General features: G+C 55.5%; 1 protein-coding gene across 7 annotated transcripts in view; it reads left to right on the top strand.

The window, feature by feature from the left end:
- SH3RF3 (SH3 domain containing ring finger 3) overlaps window positions 1-14,610 on the top strand; it is a 206,219-nt gene that overhangs the window by 93,663 nt on the left and 97,946 nt on the right. For all 7 annotated transcript variants that reach the window (XR_014841235.1, XR_014841237.1, XR_014841236.1 and 4 more), the window contains exon 2: window positions 6,615-6,869. Coding sequence is in view for 2 of the 7 variants with exons in the window: in XM_021087103.2 (XP_020942762.1) it covers window positions 6,615-6,869 (255 nt within the window). In the remaining 5 variants the exon portion in view is untranslated. The remainder of the gene's footprint in view (window positions 1-6,614; window positions 6,870-14,610) is intronic.

The raw sequence follows: 14,610 nt of genomic DNA, 5'->3' as shown, positions 1-14,610 counted from the left end.
CAGCTTCTTAACTCTACTGTTGTAAAAGGTGTAGCTGCAACCCCACAAGGATCCACTGACCCAGGCAGCAGGCAGGACAGAGTGCTCAGCGCCTAGCCTGACATTAGACACTCGCTCCCCTTGTCCCCACTGATGCATTTGACTGGCCATGGGCTGCTGGCCTGGGAATCACTTTGGGTGGGTGTTTGCAGCTGTGCCTGTGTGCACATAGGCAAGTGTCCACACCCTCCTGCACGGGCCAGCAGGAGGCCTGGGGCCTGGGTTAGGGCTCTGTCTCTGGACAACACCCACAGTACTGCTACCAACCTGCATGTCCAGCGTTAACCTCTTCCATGCAGTTCTGACCACCCCATGTTTCATACTGGAAGGAACTGTGATCTGCCCGGGGAACAGGACCTTACAGAGCACTCTTCCCCCTCCGGGTGGGTGGGGAAGTGAAGCCCAGGCAGTAGCCCACTGGTCACATGGAGAAGGGCTCCTGGGGACACAAGGCTTGCTGTCTGCCCTGGGGCTCCACCTCAGGCATCATCCCTGAATTGGGGGTCTAATGTGCAGTTTGGAATAGGCCTCTGGGGGAGGGCGAGCAGGTCACCCTGCTCTGTCCACTTCACCTTCTGGCTGTGGGCCGCCCTCTGCAGCTCCTAGGACTACGTGTCCCCTCCACCGTCTGGGTGGCACCGCTCCCCCTGCCCCCAGGACCAGGTGCCAAGTGCTCCAGCAGGTGTGGAGGTGGGCCTAGGGATTGAACGTCCTCTGTATGCAGTGTCCAGGCTCCCAGGGCCCTCATGGGGAGGAGCAGAGCCCGCAAGGCTGAACATGACCCTGAGCTACCCCGCCTCCCATTGGAGTCTGGAGCTCAAAGCAGGCCTGGCAGGCTTCTCCAGAGGCAAGTCCACCTGTGTTGCCAAGAACTGGAAATGCGGCCGTGGAAGCCAAGATGGACCGAAGTGCGGCCAATGTTGCTAAGATGGGCTGGAAATGCGGGCACTGTTGTCAAGACAGAACGGAAATGCAGCCATTGTGGCTGAAAGAAAGTTGTGAAGCCAAGTGGTATTGGCCAGGTTGCTGCGGTTCTCATCTGGGCCTATGGCAACTTTGAAAAGCCAGTGCCCAGGAATGCAGCTGCTGGCACTTGAATACCCGTGGACTTGCTCAGTCCTCAGCCTTCTGAAGGCTGCTTGAGGGTATTTGCTGTGGAGAGCCTCTTCCCCCTTCCCACCTCATGGTGAGCAGAGGTCCGGGTGGGAGGGAGCACTGCCCTTCATGTCCTGGAGGAGGCTGGGCAGCCACGCGGAGCAGACTAGGTTCTGGGCCCTCATCCCTGTAAGTGCTGAGACTCGCTTCCAGCAGAAGCATCTTCATCCTTGGAGTTTCTGCAAACGTTGGCTGTAAACACCTCCCCAGAGAGAAAGGAACTTGTCTGGACTGAGTCGGGCTGCAGGAGCCGCCTTGCACAGGGACAGAGCCTCGGTCTGCCCTCAGACCAATTTGCAGGGACAAGTTTGATCCGACGTCCCTCTTCCCAGCTTGATGTAAGCAGGCTGCCTAGGGATTGCACATCCTTGGAAGGGTGGTTGGGTCTTTAAGCATAAATTCTGTGATGAGGACTGTGTCATTCGAAAGGGTTCCTTCCTTACAGCACCGTGGCTGGGTTTGTTGTGAAGTTGTATCTGCTAGTTTGGGCAGGGATTTGAAGGGTCACATTCCTGACCGCCTTGGCAGGGGCATCGTGGCGTCCAGCCCTGTCCATCCCAGGAGGCCTGGGGGACTCTGTCAAGCCCCGGCCCGGCGTCTCTGAAGCAAAGGTAGTCTTCCTCAGACCTCACTTCTGCTAACAGTTCACCGCCTTCCAGCAAAACACCAGGAGCAGTAGTGAATCTATTGTCAAGAGAGCAGAGCCACACACTTGAGAAGACACTTTGACAAAGTCCAGGAAAAGGAAAAAAAAAAAAAAAAGGAGAAGAAGAAAGAAAAAGAAAGGTACATTTTCTCTTTGATCCACCCTAATCTCTCTGAAAGGTGAAACTCAGCCAAAGGCAGCTTCAGCCCTCATAGTCACATCACAGGACAGCGCTGGTCTTACTCCCCCACAGCACAGGACCTGGCCTGTTGTGGTGTTTCACGAGAAACAAGAGTCTAGATATGGGGAAGGAAAATTCCATCAGAACAAAAGAGTGAAAGAAACAAAAGCCAGGACCCAAAGGTAGCTTAAAATGAGGAAAATGAAAGAAGGAACTTGAAATGTAACCAATAGTAAAAGTGAAACCTGGGAACCTCCCGGCCCGGAGTATGATATAGTAATAGCTTCAATCCAGGTGAAATTTGTAAACTAGGAGACAGGGACATTCTGGTGAAATACTGTATTAACACATGCTTTTCAGGTTGTTAAATCAGAGACTGTCCACGTAAGAAGGAAAGCACCTATGTGACATCCTCCAAGGTGATGTAAGAGCAAACACTTTGGCTTGAAAACTACTTGTGAGCAAAGAAATCATGGGTCACACCTCGATCTCCCAAATTAGTCTGGATATAGGCTAATCCACTGATAAGAGGATCCCCAAACTGGGCACTCAGTCAGGATATAGTGGTACTTGTTCACGTGATAGCCAGGCTCTGCTTCACAAGGTCATTTGAGGAGCCGGGTCCTCCCCTCCTTTGCCCTGAGTGTGATCTTTGTGGAAAAAGGTGGCTTCCCACCGCCCTCATTCCCACCATGCTGCTCAAGCCACAGGAGGGGAGGAGCAGGGAGTGGAACTTCTAAATGTCATTGCAGACACGACCCAGAATTGGCACAAGTCCCTCTTGCTTGCCTGCATTGACTGGAATTTTGATGTGTGGCCAAGGCACCTTGAGCAAGGGTGGCAGGTGACGTCCTTAGCTGGTGAGCTTGGCCCAACTGACACTTGGGATATTCTCTTCAACAGGTGGATCAGTTGGACTTGGGGGACAATTGGCTGTCTCTGCTACCCTCTCAGACCTCATGGTGCTTGGTTAGTTTGGGGCTGGGTGCTCTCCCCCGGGGGCCCGCTCACTGTCCAGGAAACTCCTCAGGATGTGTTTCCCTGTGAGGCAGGCCCTCTGTCTCCAGCGCCAAGCCTTGGCTCAGCCTGGCTCCTCTGAGTGATCACTGGGGCCCAGCTGCTGTTAGCAACAGGATTTGGAGTCTCATGGACCTTGGGCCTCCCATCCTGAGAAAAGTCTTTCCAGCCCAAGGCCTTTCACTGGGCCCTAATCTAGGGACTCGGATTGGTTTGGCAGCCCACAGAGTCATCCGTTTGGTAGGTGTATTGAGCATGTGATCTGTGCCAGCCAGAGTCTGGGATGCAACATCAAACAAAAACAATCACGGGACCTGTCCTGGGGGCAGAGAGTCTGGGGTGGGGGTGAGCCACTCTGGTAACAGGTGCCCCCTGAGGATCACTGGGTGAGGAGAGCCCATAAATCCTTTGAATCTCAAAGCTTTGCCACACCCTTCACCCCAACCTGCTGGGCAGTGAGCCCTGCCCCAAGGAAGCCTCATAAGGCTCAAGCAGTGTATTTGTAAACCAGTCAAAGGCGGAGATGGGGCAGCTGTGCACATGTGAGATTCTGAAGCTTTCCCGCTGTGAGACTGTGTGCGACTTCTGGTGAGAGTGGTGTTGTCTGTCTTAATTATGACTGATGCCCTGTAGGGTGGCTGTGTTAATTATCCTGTAGGCATCCCATTGTGCTTCCCTTTTACTTCCTTTCCTGAATGGCCTGAGCTGGGCTCTGGGGCAGCCTTTGACTCAGTAGTTCCTCCTGGGGGAGCACACAGTGAGAGCTTAGAGGAACCCACTTCAGATGCCCTTGGGCTGGGCGGGGATGGGGGGGTGCGGTCTCAGGGCTCCTCTGGCTGCTGCAGTTACATCAGAGAAGGTGTTCCCATGTGATAGCGCTCGCCTGCCCTGGGCCCTCATCATGGTCTGATTGGCTCATGTCATCAGGGGCTTTGGAGCTCTGAGCATTTCCTGGGGTCCAGGTTCCACCACAGCTGCCCCTCTTGGCATCATCTGACTTATTCACCCCCAGAAGCACATCCTGAATCTTAAAGAGGTATCTCAGTTTTGCTCTGAGACGCTGGTCTCATGGTCTGGAGAGGGAATTAGTGAGGTGGGTGTCTCCCCCACCCCCCCCCGACTCCCCCTTTGCTTCCCTCCTGTCCCTCCTGTCGCCTTGTTGTTCAGTGCCCAGCAGACAGGAGCATGGCTTCCTCCCCAAGCGAGGCTGGGCAGTGAAGTTGCTTCTGTTCCTGTGCTCTGACCCCAGGGTCAGGGTCAGGGTCAGGGTCAGGGCACAGGAATAGAAGCAACTTCATTGTTCTCTTGGGCCTGTGCTGTCCACTCTGCCCCTGCTCAGGGGGCCCTGGCTCCTCTCCTCTCCTGGCTCACAGGCAGGGACCTGTGGGGAGCTGGGCTTGGCCTTTCCTGCAGCCCTGGGCCATGTGTGACCTGCCATTCCTCACTTTCCTACCCCCGTCCAGAGGCCCATGTCAGGAACATGCACAGGGAATACCAGGCATACCCGGGGCACCTCCCACCTGCCAGGAACCCCCCTCAGCTGGGTGGGGGGTGCACAGGAAAGCATGGCAGTCTGTCCTGGGGCCTTGATTTAACAGGGGAAGTCCAGCAGAGGCTTGCCAAGGCGGGAGGGCGCTGCCAAGGGCTATGGCTGAGCTGGGGGATCTCGGGGGCCTCACTGAGGCAGAGTACAGGATGAGGGCAGCGTGGTGGGCATGGAAATACAGCAAAAGGTCCCCATGAGAACTGGGCAGTGGAGGCAGCAGGCATGGAGTCTAAGGAGACTGGGGCATGGTTAGCAGAAGTAGGTGAGGAGTGTGGGACAGACGCGGGCGTCCAGGCAGTGAGGCTGAGCCAGTGGTTCGACTGATGAGAGCTTCTGCCCAGGAGGGAGTCTGGAAGCACAGAAATTGGAAGGTCACAGGCAGCCTAGAGGCAGGTAGGGAGGCAGGGCTGTGGATATGACTGGGCCCCAGGGAGGGCTGGGCCCAGCTCTCAGGCAGTCAAGAGGGACAGTGAAGGACCAAGCCCCCTGAATGTCCAGGTGTGGGCCTTGCAGGAGCTGGGAAGACTTGCCACTCAAAGGCACCAGCCCCAGAACCAGGCCACCCTTGGAGCAGCATCAGTCCCTCTTCCCCACCCTCCAGGCGGGTCGAAGCCAGAGTGCCCAGCATGGGCCCATGTGGCCGCTGTCAGAGATGGTGTGGAGGTGGTGGGCAGGCCCCCAGGGCAGCGCAGTGTCACTGCCACATGGGATCAGGTGGTGTGAGGGGTGGGCGTGGCCATTCTGCTCTCAGTCCTGCACGGGGGAGAATCCCCCACTGGCCGGCATCTGTGGCAGTGAGGACGTGGCCCTTGTGAGCTGGGGATGCAGGGGCGGGGGTGTGCATCAGCTGAACCAGCTCTCCAGGCTGGCAGGAAGACCCTGGTACCTCTCACCTAGGTGGGCGTCCCAGCCTCCCCAGGGTCTTCCGATTGTGACGGACTGAAAGTTGTTGTGTATGGCTGCTTCAGGCTTTGGGTCTTTGTGAATGGATCCAAATCCTAAAGGAATCCCTGGAGAGGGGGCCCTGGTGAGAAGACGTGGCCTTTGTGGGGGAGCCGGCGGGTGTTGAGCACAATGAGCCTGTGGCCCGTTGTCCCCAGCATGGAGCTGGCCATTGGCAGAGCTGCTCAGTCGAGCAGGAATTGGTCACTGCAGAGGAGAGAAACCCAGGTGCCTGGGCTTTCGTGGACATGCAGCGAGTGGAGGAGGCATGTGGGGTGCCAGCGAGGGCAGACTCCCTGGTGCTGAAGAGTGGGGTGCCCAGGGATCATTTGAGGCCAGACAGCACTTCACTTCTGGGGAGTCGGCTGACTTTGGGCTGGAGGATGGGAGCCTTCCTTGATGTCATGAAGATGCTTTCTTAGGCTTGAAATCATACTTGTGGATGAGGCTGCTGTGGCTTCAGGAAGCTGGGAGCCATGGCAGGGGAGGTGAGATCCGGGACCCTCGTTAGAGCTCCCAGCCCTGGGGGTGCCTTCAGCTCCTGTGGGGACCACGAGCCAGTGACCTGGGCTGGAAGGGAGCTGACGTCGGTGGGGAGGCACCACGCAGCATGGAGTCTCATCAGCTTAATCCCCCTGGACTTACGTCCTGAGTAAGGTTCCAGGAATGGAACCAGGAATGGAAATTACATTGGATAATGAAAGTTGGAAACGTGGTGGAAGGAATAGCGTTTGGGGGAGGGGGCAGTCAGCATGGAGGAGCGGGTCAAACTTTCCAGGGCCCAACCCCATATCAGGTGTTCCACCTGCCTTACAGCCTGGGCCCCCATCCCTCTCTCTGCCTCAGAAGCAGGTTACCCAGCTCCTGTCTCAGCATCCCTCCAGCGCAGAGCTCCATGGCCCACCTGGAGTGCCTGGGTGGTTACTGTGAGGACCCTCTGGGCCAGCAGGGCCGTGGCCTGTGTTCCCGGGACAGGGCTCTGCTCCCTCGAGGGACCCGCTCTTTGGCTTTTAGAGACAGGCCCGCAGTCCAGGCGCCAGGCAGGCCCAGAGGGCAGCCACTGAGTAACGCTCATGTTCTGCTTTCAGAGCCTTCCCCAGCCGCCCTATGGCAAAGCTCTGCACAGTTATGAGGACCAGGAGCCCGGGGACCTCAGGTTCAGCAAGGGGGATGTCATCGTCTTGCGGCACCGGGTGGATGAGCACTGGTACCACGGCCTCCTGCCCGCCAGCTACGTCCAGAGTGTGCGGCCCCTGCCCCAGGCCCCGCCCCAGGGCAAAGCGCTCTACGATTTTGAGATGAAGGACAGAGACCAGGACAAGGACTGTCTGACCTTCAGCAAGGTAAGGTGGGTTTGAACGTGGCCGTCCCCAGACTGCAGCCCCAGCCGGGAGCCTGGGCCAAGGGAGCATGTGGCCAGCCTCACCTTCCTGCCTCTGCCTGGCATGGATAAGCCTCTGCCCTGTACCTCCCTCTCCCAGGGTGGGGATGGGGGTGGGGGGAGGGGGGGGGAGTAGCTGTTTTCTCTTCCTGAGGGTTTGCTGGGTGGAAGGACAGGGCACCCAGCCCACGGGTGCCTGCAGGTGATGGGAGCAGGACCCTAGTCAACAAGTGTCCAGGGCTCACAGGCCTCGAAGAGGTGCTTCCTGGAGAAACTGCAGCAGAGACCCCTATGAGATCCCAGGGGTGGGCGCTGGGCCCAGAGACCAGCCTGTCAGGGCCCTTCCTGGAGACCATGGGGCGGGGTGGACGTGTGAGCTTGGGCGGATCAAGGTGGCCGGCAGTAGACCAGTAGTCTTTATGTGCAATTGTCTTGGGTGCGAGTGAGATGTGAAGGGCCTGGTTTCTGGCCTCCTGGTCTTGGTGTGAAATGCAGTGTGGGCAGAGGTGGCACCCTCAGGCCCTGTGACCATCCTTCTTCCTGGCTCGGGGGGCCAGCCCCTTGGACTCTGGGCCACCTGCTTTTACCTGATGGCAGTAACAATGGAGTAACTCACTTACATCGATTAATCAATGACCTTCGTGGAGGGGAACCTGTCTTCCCTGCGACTTTGGAGCTAAAGCTCTAGAGGCTCCTCGCTGGCCTGAGGCTGGCGTCGGGGCCTCCCTCCTCCAGGCATTCCCCAAACATGCTTACAGAACTGATTCCAGCTCGTATCTCTGACTTCAGAGCCCAAGTCCAGCTGATCGTTTTTGCTGTTGTCATGATTCTCTGTGTCTGCGCAGAGTAGAACTTTGCCGTGGTGCTGAGCTTTCTGCAGTCGTGGAGTCCCCCGCACTCCATTTTGAGCAAAATTGGCTTGTTCTGTGCAGGCTTTGCTGCTGCTGTTTATGTCTTGTTCCATTGTTCAGCCTGACAGTGAATAATCTCTTTTCATTCAGGAATTCAACTCTCTCCTCCTTCCTTCCCTCAAGGTGTTCTGATGCTAATTTGGATTGTCATCTGCTCCCCCACCAGCTTCCCAGGAAGCAGCATAGGCCTCCCCTCCCTCCCTCCTGCTTCTTCTCAGACTGCGGGAGTGTTCAGCCCAGCCCGGCCCTGAGAGAGACCCCTGGGCCCTGATGCTATCTACTGTCACTCTATCCAAGCTCAGGGACCCCTCCTGCCCCTCAGGGGCTGGTCAGGCCCTCACAAGGAAACAGACCTTTTAGGGCCTGACATGGACAGGGACAAACAAGGTGTGTCTCACAGCCTTCATGGCCAGAGGCTCTCCCAGAAGACAGCTTCCAGCGTCTCCTGGCAAGGGCTCCCTTTCCTCCACCACCATCATCTCTCTACATGTGAGCCTCTGCCTGGGACTCTCAGCTCTGGGGAGAAGACCAGAGCCCACTGGAAAGAGGACAGAGAGGCATCTGTCCACTTATCAACAAGACGTGGAGTTCCCATTGTGGTTCACTGAGTTAAGAACCTGACTAATGTCCATGAGGATGCAGGTTTGATCCCTGGCCTCACCCAGTGGGTTAAGGATCCGGTTAAGGATGTGGTGTAGGTCGTAGATGAGGCTCGGATCCTGCATTGCTGTGGCCATAGTGTAGGCCAGTGGCTACAGCTCCAATTGGACCTCTAACCTGGGGACCTCCATATGCCATGGGTGCGGCCCTAAAAAGCAAAAGAAACAAATAACCCAAAAGGTGACAGGTCAGGTCCTGCTGGGAGCTGTGCTATACCCAGGAGCCTGAGGTCTTGAGGTCTGATGGAAGACACAGGGACAGCAAGTCCAGGTTGGCACATCCAGAGGATGGTTCTGGAGAATGAGGGGCTCTGTCCATCGCCCAGGAAGCAGATGGGGTATCTGGTACACATTCCAGGTAGTCAGGGTGGCATTTGTCATTTGGCGTTTCAGATGGACAAGTGAAGCCTCCGCCAGGTTCTGAGGCTCACCCAGGGGTCCGAGTAGCTCCCACTTGGCATCACAGGGCCCGGTTATGCTGGGCATGGGAGCCACACTGTGGAGGTGGGCAGCGCCTAGCCTCCAGGGAGGAAGGAGGCATGGGGCCCATGGCAGGCACACATCCCAGGCTGCTCTTCCAGGGCTTCCTCCCCTTCAATCCGAGGATTCACATGGAGAGTTGGAGACCCCTGGGGTGGTTCTCCTGAAGACTGTGCCGTGACACCCTTGTCATGTGCACACAAACTTTTCACCAGCACCCGCTCCCCACCCCCTGCACCTCCTCTTTCCCACCCCTTCCAGGGGCTGTGGGGAGCTCCTGCCAGGCTTACATCCCTTCCACCTGCCCTGCAGCCTGAGCAGGTCCATCTGGGTGCCTGGGACCTGGTTCTAACAGCACCTGAAGTGACCACAGGCTTCAGACAGCTTGGCTTTGTCTCTGAGGGCTGTTGCGTTGTTTGGAGATGCTCCATTCTGGACTCAGCAAGGAAAGGAGGGGTGTCTAAATTCCACAGAGGTGCTGGTTTACCTTTACAACACCTCATCGTAATGGGATTGATTTGGTCTTAAAAAGGCAGGAAACATGTGCTTCAAAGCAGGATTTTTACCTTCAATGTCAGCTTTTGAACAGTCCTGTTAAAATTGAATTAATTGAAGTCATTGTAAAACCAAAGTCTTTGTTTCATTTAAGAAGAGAATGAATAATTACTTCTTGTAAAACAGTTATAAAAAGCATATTTTATAACTTCTTAGCAGCTCCACTCCACAAAGCTGGTCACGTATGAATAAAAAGAAGGAAACAGTGTATTGTCCCCACTCTTGTCAGCCTATTCTGAGCTCTCACCCAAGGCCTTCCTGTGCAGTGCCCTCCACGTAACAGGGAGGGCTGGGTGGTCAGGGGCCCTTGGGAGCAGGGACTTTGGGGACTGTGAGACCTCCACCCTGTGGCCTTAGGACCACATGTGTCACTCATCTCAGGGCCACCAGCACCTACCCTGCAGTGGGGACTGCCCCCCCCTCATGATGACACAGGCCACATGGACAGGCCACAGGATCTGTGGACACTGCGACAGCTCCCCACTCATCCTCATCTCACGCCCTCTCTGCAGGGCCAGAGGGCTGCTTCCTTCATGCTGGCATTACCAGGAGGCCCTTTCTTGTGGTCATCTTACACTGCTGAGCATTTAATCATCTTCCCCAGCACGGGGACTCTCCTCTGTGAATTAACCTAGCATTAGTTCCACACTGCAATCTTTTGACTGGGGACAGATGTAGGCGGATAGAAGTCAGGCATATTCAGAGTTTGGGCTCTGGAGTGAGACAAGGATTCAAATTGTGACACTTTTAATGGTGACCGTGGGATGTTTACTTGGCCTTTGAGTCTCTTTTGACTATAAAGTGGGGTTGATAATAGGATTCAGTGGGCAAAGGCAATCAGGGAAGCGACCTCAAAACAGGTGCTGAGCTGGTCCTCATGCCCACGCCGCGTTTCCTTCCTGCTTCTGTGGATGGACGGAGTGATGGCTTTCTGTGTTGGCCCAGGCTGCCTACAGCAGGGTGGGCCTCCTCCGCAGACACATGCTGCTTGGGGCTGAGACTCTCATCCTGGTGGCTGGCTCCATCTCAGAGGGGGCTGACCAGGGGTGTGGAAACCCTCCCCCACCATGTCAAGGCCACTGTGCCCATCACTGTGCAGCCCAGGCCCAACATGTGTCCTCTGTCTGAGGGCAGTCAGGATGCTCTCAGGGCAGGATGACTCCGGGACCTATGACCGGGGACTAAAGTGGATGAGCCTGGGAGCAGGGGGCCCCTCCCTGAAGCACTGCATTTGTTCAGGCTCCTCCACCCACCTTCCAGCTGGGTGGCAGCTGCTGCTGCCAGTCCCTGCCCAGCCTCCTCCCTCAGCATCAGGTGGGGGCAGAGGAGCCAAGCTTCAGGGAGCTAGCCGGGAAAGTGGGGAAAGCCCAGCAGCTGGTGCTGTAAGAACCTCACCTGGAACTGCAGAGCTGTCAGGGAGAATGTTCCTGTAGCAGAGTGTGGAGGGAGTCGGCTAGCTTTTCCCTCTCAGGTTTTCCTTCTCTCTGGGACACAGAGTGACTGGCACTCTGTCGTGGCAGTGGGGGACTGTCAGGGCAGGGCAGGGCAGTGAGAGGTGGCCAAGGGTGTGGCTGAGGCCCGGCCGAGTAGGCATCATGCCGAGTGGACTGGCCATGCTGCCGTGTTTCTGAAGGGCCGTCCCTGGTCTCTGCTCATCACTGCCTCCTGAAACCACTTGGCTGCAGAGGAGGAGGCGGAGGAGCTGGGGAGGCTTCCCAGGATGTGTCATTTGGCCACATGTCCAGGTGCTGTGTGTGTGTGCGCGTGTGTGTGCAAGATCTGTCCTGCAGCTCGTTAGAGGCTGCCTCACGCAGAGCTGCCGCCACAAGAACTCTCCAGGTTTTCAGTCTGTGCAGAATTTCAGGCCGGAGCCTCAATGTGTGAGATGGACTTTTGAAGTGGGGTTGAGGACAGTGCAGCCGGCCATGCTGTGGCATCGGGGGGCCCTGTGGGGACAGACTCCCCAGCCTCCTGGCAAGTCAGGGAGGGAAACCTCAGGTCTGGGCTTCCTGATAGGCCTATCTTTGTGCAGCTCAGCTTTTCCTGGGTAGGAACTGCATGCAGACGGGGCTAGTTAGGTAAATTAATTAGGAATGCCCCTTTTGGTGGTATCGGAGTTCTTCGGGAATGTGTTGCCCACTGAGCCTTGGGAAGGAAGGCCGCACACCTCTCATGTAACTGCACTCAGGTCACTCAGGACCGCCCTGAGCCACCTGCTTGCAGTGAGCTCTGCCACTCTGCCCTGGCCTGAGCCTGTCAGTGCATGGAAGGCCCGGGGCTGGGAGGGCCGTGTGAGGGAGGAGTGCTCTTCATGGAGCCATGAAGTTGGGCCATGGGTGTGAAAGCGAAGTGACACCGTGGAAGCCACTCTCATCCATGAAATCCATATGATGCTGCAAGACTGGCCCAGAACTTGGCTGCCCCAACCCTCAGCAGCCTCAGTAAGGTTGCATTTGCCCCTCAGCCCCTCAGTGCAGGGGAAGCGGGTCTCAGGCCAACCTCGCCTGCCTGCTGAGGTCTTCATCCACAGCCTTACTGCCACCTGGCCAGGCTCCATCACTGGCTGCTGACCCTGAGATGCTGACTCCCTGGCCTGTCCTAAAAGGGTCTGCAGACCTTGACAGCCCAGTGCAGAGTCCTCTGTATGTCGGCTCAGCTGGCTTTGGGCTGAGGCCATGGGTGCACCTTGATGAGCATGGCAGGTGGGCACCGTGTAGCTCAGGGCTGCCTGTCATGCATAGATGAGGATTTGAGGATGGAACACTGCTTCAGGTTCCCAGAGGCCACAGAGCAGCTGATTCCCCAAGCCCTCCCCTGTGAAAGCACCAGCTCTGGGCTTTGGAAATGTGACAGCAGCGCAGGGACCTGACTGGGATCCAGGCATTGCTTCCCTGGCCCTGTGCTGGTGGCAGAAGTGAATGTTTGCAGAGCACACAGCATTTCTGCTGGTAGTTCTGAGCTGCTGCCCACCTTGTTCTCCTCACTGAGATTGTGTCCACAGCATGAGTTGGGTCAGAGGTTAAGGTGGTTGTCACTTGTTTGTGTATGAGGACTAGCTAGCCCCATTGCACAGCCCAGCCTCCCCAACAATTCCAGCAGCTAAAGAGGAGCATCTAGGTCCTGCCACATCCTTGAGTCCAGGCTGTGGTGCCACAGTCACTCCATTGGTATCTGAACCAGATCAGACACCTGCCACCAGGTGCCCTAGCTGCACCTGGATGTCCCCGCCTACATCCAGGAGGCAGGCAGGCTGTGCAGCTTGCCCTGCTCATGACCTGGCCTCACGGGACCACTTTGATGTAGACCAGGCTGGGGTCTTGCTGTACGTGTGGGGCATCGAGGTCCATTGCTTTGTGAGTGGACGCTGACCTCTCTGTGGGGAGGGATGGGTTCCTCCTTGTGCCATGCTCTTAGGAGATGCTGAGGAGATGCTTCTGAACTGGGTGAGGAGCAGGGTGGCCCCAAGTGGCCCTTGGTTGGTGACAAGTCCCCAGCCTAAGAGACGGGGACCCTGTATTTTGGGCAGCTCCCCTTTCCATGCAGCTGTGTCTGCTTCTGAGTAACGGGGCCTCCTGGGTGGCCTGGAGTGAGCCCAGCTCCTCAGTGTGGAGATGAAGGCTCAGCGCCCCGCCTCTGTGGTTTTCTGTGCTCGATTCCAGACTCTTCACACCTCAGGAGTGGCGTCCCCTTAGAGCTGTGTCAGAACTCGGGCCGTGCGGGCTTGTCCACACTGGAAAGACTGTTTCCTTTAGAAGAAAGTGCTTTACCGTGCTGAGCACAATACGTGGCACATCCATCAGTCAGAATCATGCAGCTTGGTGTTGGCAAGAATGTGTCCTGTGCTCACTGCCCAGGGGAGAAACAGTGAGGTGCCAGCACTGCAGGGCCTCCACCTTCCTCCAGTCTCTGACACAGTGGGTGAGAGCCTCTGCTCTGGAACTTCAAATACACAGAACATGCAGAACGTACTTGTGCGTCCTGCTTTGTTTCTCTCCACATTCTGTGTATGAACCACACCTGTATCGTGTGAATGCTGTTGTCTGTTCATTTTCATCTCTCTATGGTATTTTTTTAAAATAAACTTAATTTGTAGAGTATTTTTAGGTTCAGGCCTGAATTAAGCAGAAAGTACAGGATTTTTCAAATACCCCTGCCCCACATGCACAGCCGCTCCCACTGTCAGCATCCTGCATCAGATGGGACATTTGTTACAGCTGAGGAGCCCACACTGATGCATTAGCATTACCCAGAGTGCATACCTTGCATTAGTTTCATATTCTATGGATGTGGACAAATGTGTGATGACACACATGTGTGCATACTCTACGATACATGTAATACGTGTGTGGTACAGTATAGTCATACAGAGTAGTTTTACTCCCCTACAAATCCTCCGTGCTCTGTCTCTTCCACCTGCCCTCCCTCCCCCCCAGCCCCTGCAGTTGCTAATCCTTTCCCTGTCTCTGTAGTTTTGCCTTTTCCAGGATGTCATGTAGTTGGACTCACACAGTATGTTGCCTTTCCAGGTTGGCTTCTTTCACTTAGTTGCATGCATTTAAGGTTCCATGGCTTGATCGCTCATTTCTTCTTAGCTCTGAATAATATTCCATGTCTGAATAGACCAGTTTATTTATCCATTCATCTACTAAAGGACATCTTTGGTGCTTCCCAGTTTAGATGCTATGAACATCAATGCACAGGTTTTATGTGGACATTTGGGTAAATACCAAAGAGTATGATTGCTGGATTATATGGTAAGAGTATGTTTAGTTTTGTAAGAAACCACCAAACCATCTTCCAAAGTGACTGTAGTGTTTCACGTTCCACCAGCCCTGGTGAGAGTTCCTGCTGCTCCATATTCTCCCCGGGGTTGCCACTGTCAAGGTTTGGATTGGGGCCATTATAATAATACTGGTGTCTTGTAATTTTAATTTTCCTATCTCTGATGACTTTTCACATGCTTATTTTCCATCTGCATTTCTTATTTACTGAGGTGTGTGTTACGGTCTTTGGCCCATTTTAAATTGAATTATTTGTTTTCTTGTTGAGTTTTAAGAGTTCTTTGCATATTTTGGATAATAGTCTTTTATCAGATATG

The sequence above is a fragment of the Sus scrofa genome, chromosome 3 (assembly GCF_054392235.1).
Source record: "Sus scrofa isolate SSC_HxYL_T2T_F1_AM1 chromosome 3, Sscrofa_HxYL_maternal_Yorkshire_Landrace_v2.0, whole genome shotgun sequence".
Classification (NCBI taxonomy): domain Eukaryota; kingdom Metazoa; phylum Chordata; class Mammalia; order Artiodactyla; family Suidae; genus Sus; species Sus scrofa.
This window is presented reverse-complemented; position numbering and strand designations above follow the sequence as displayed.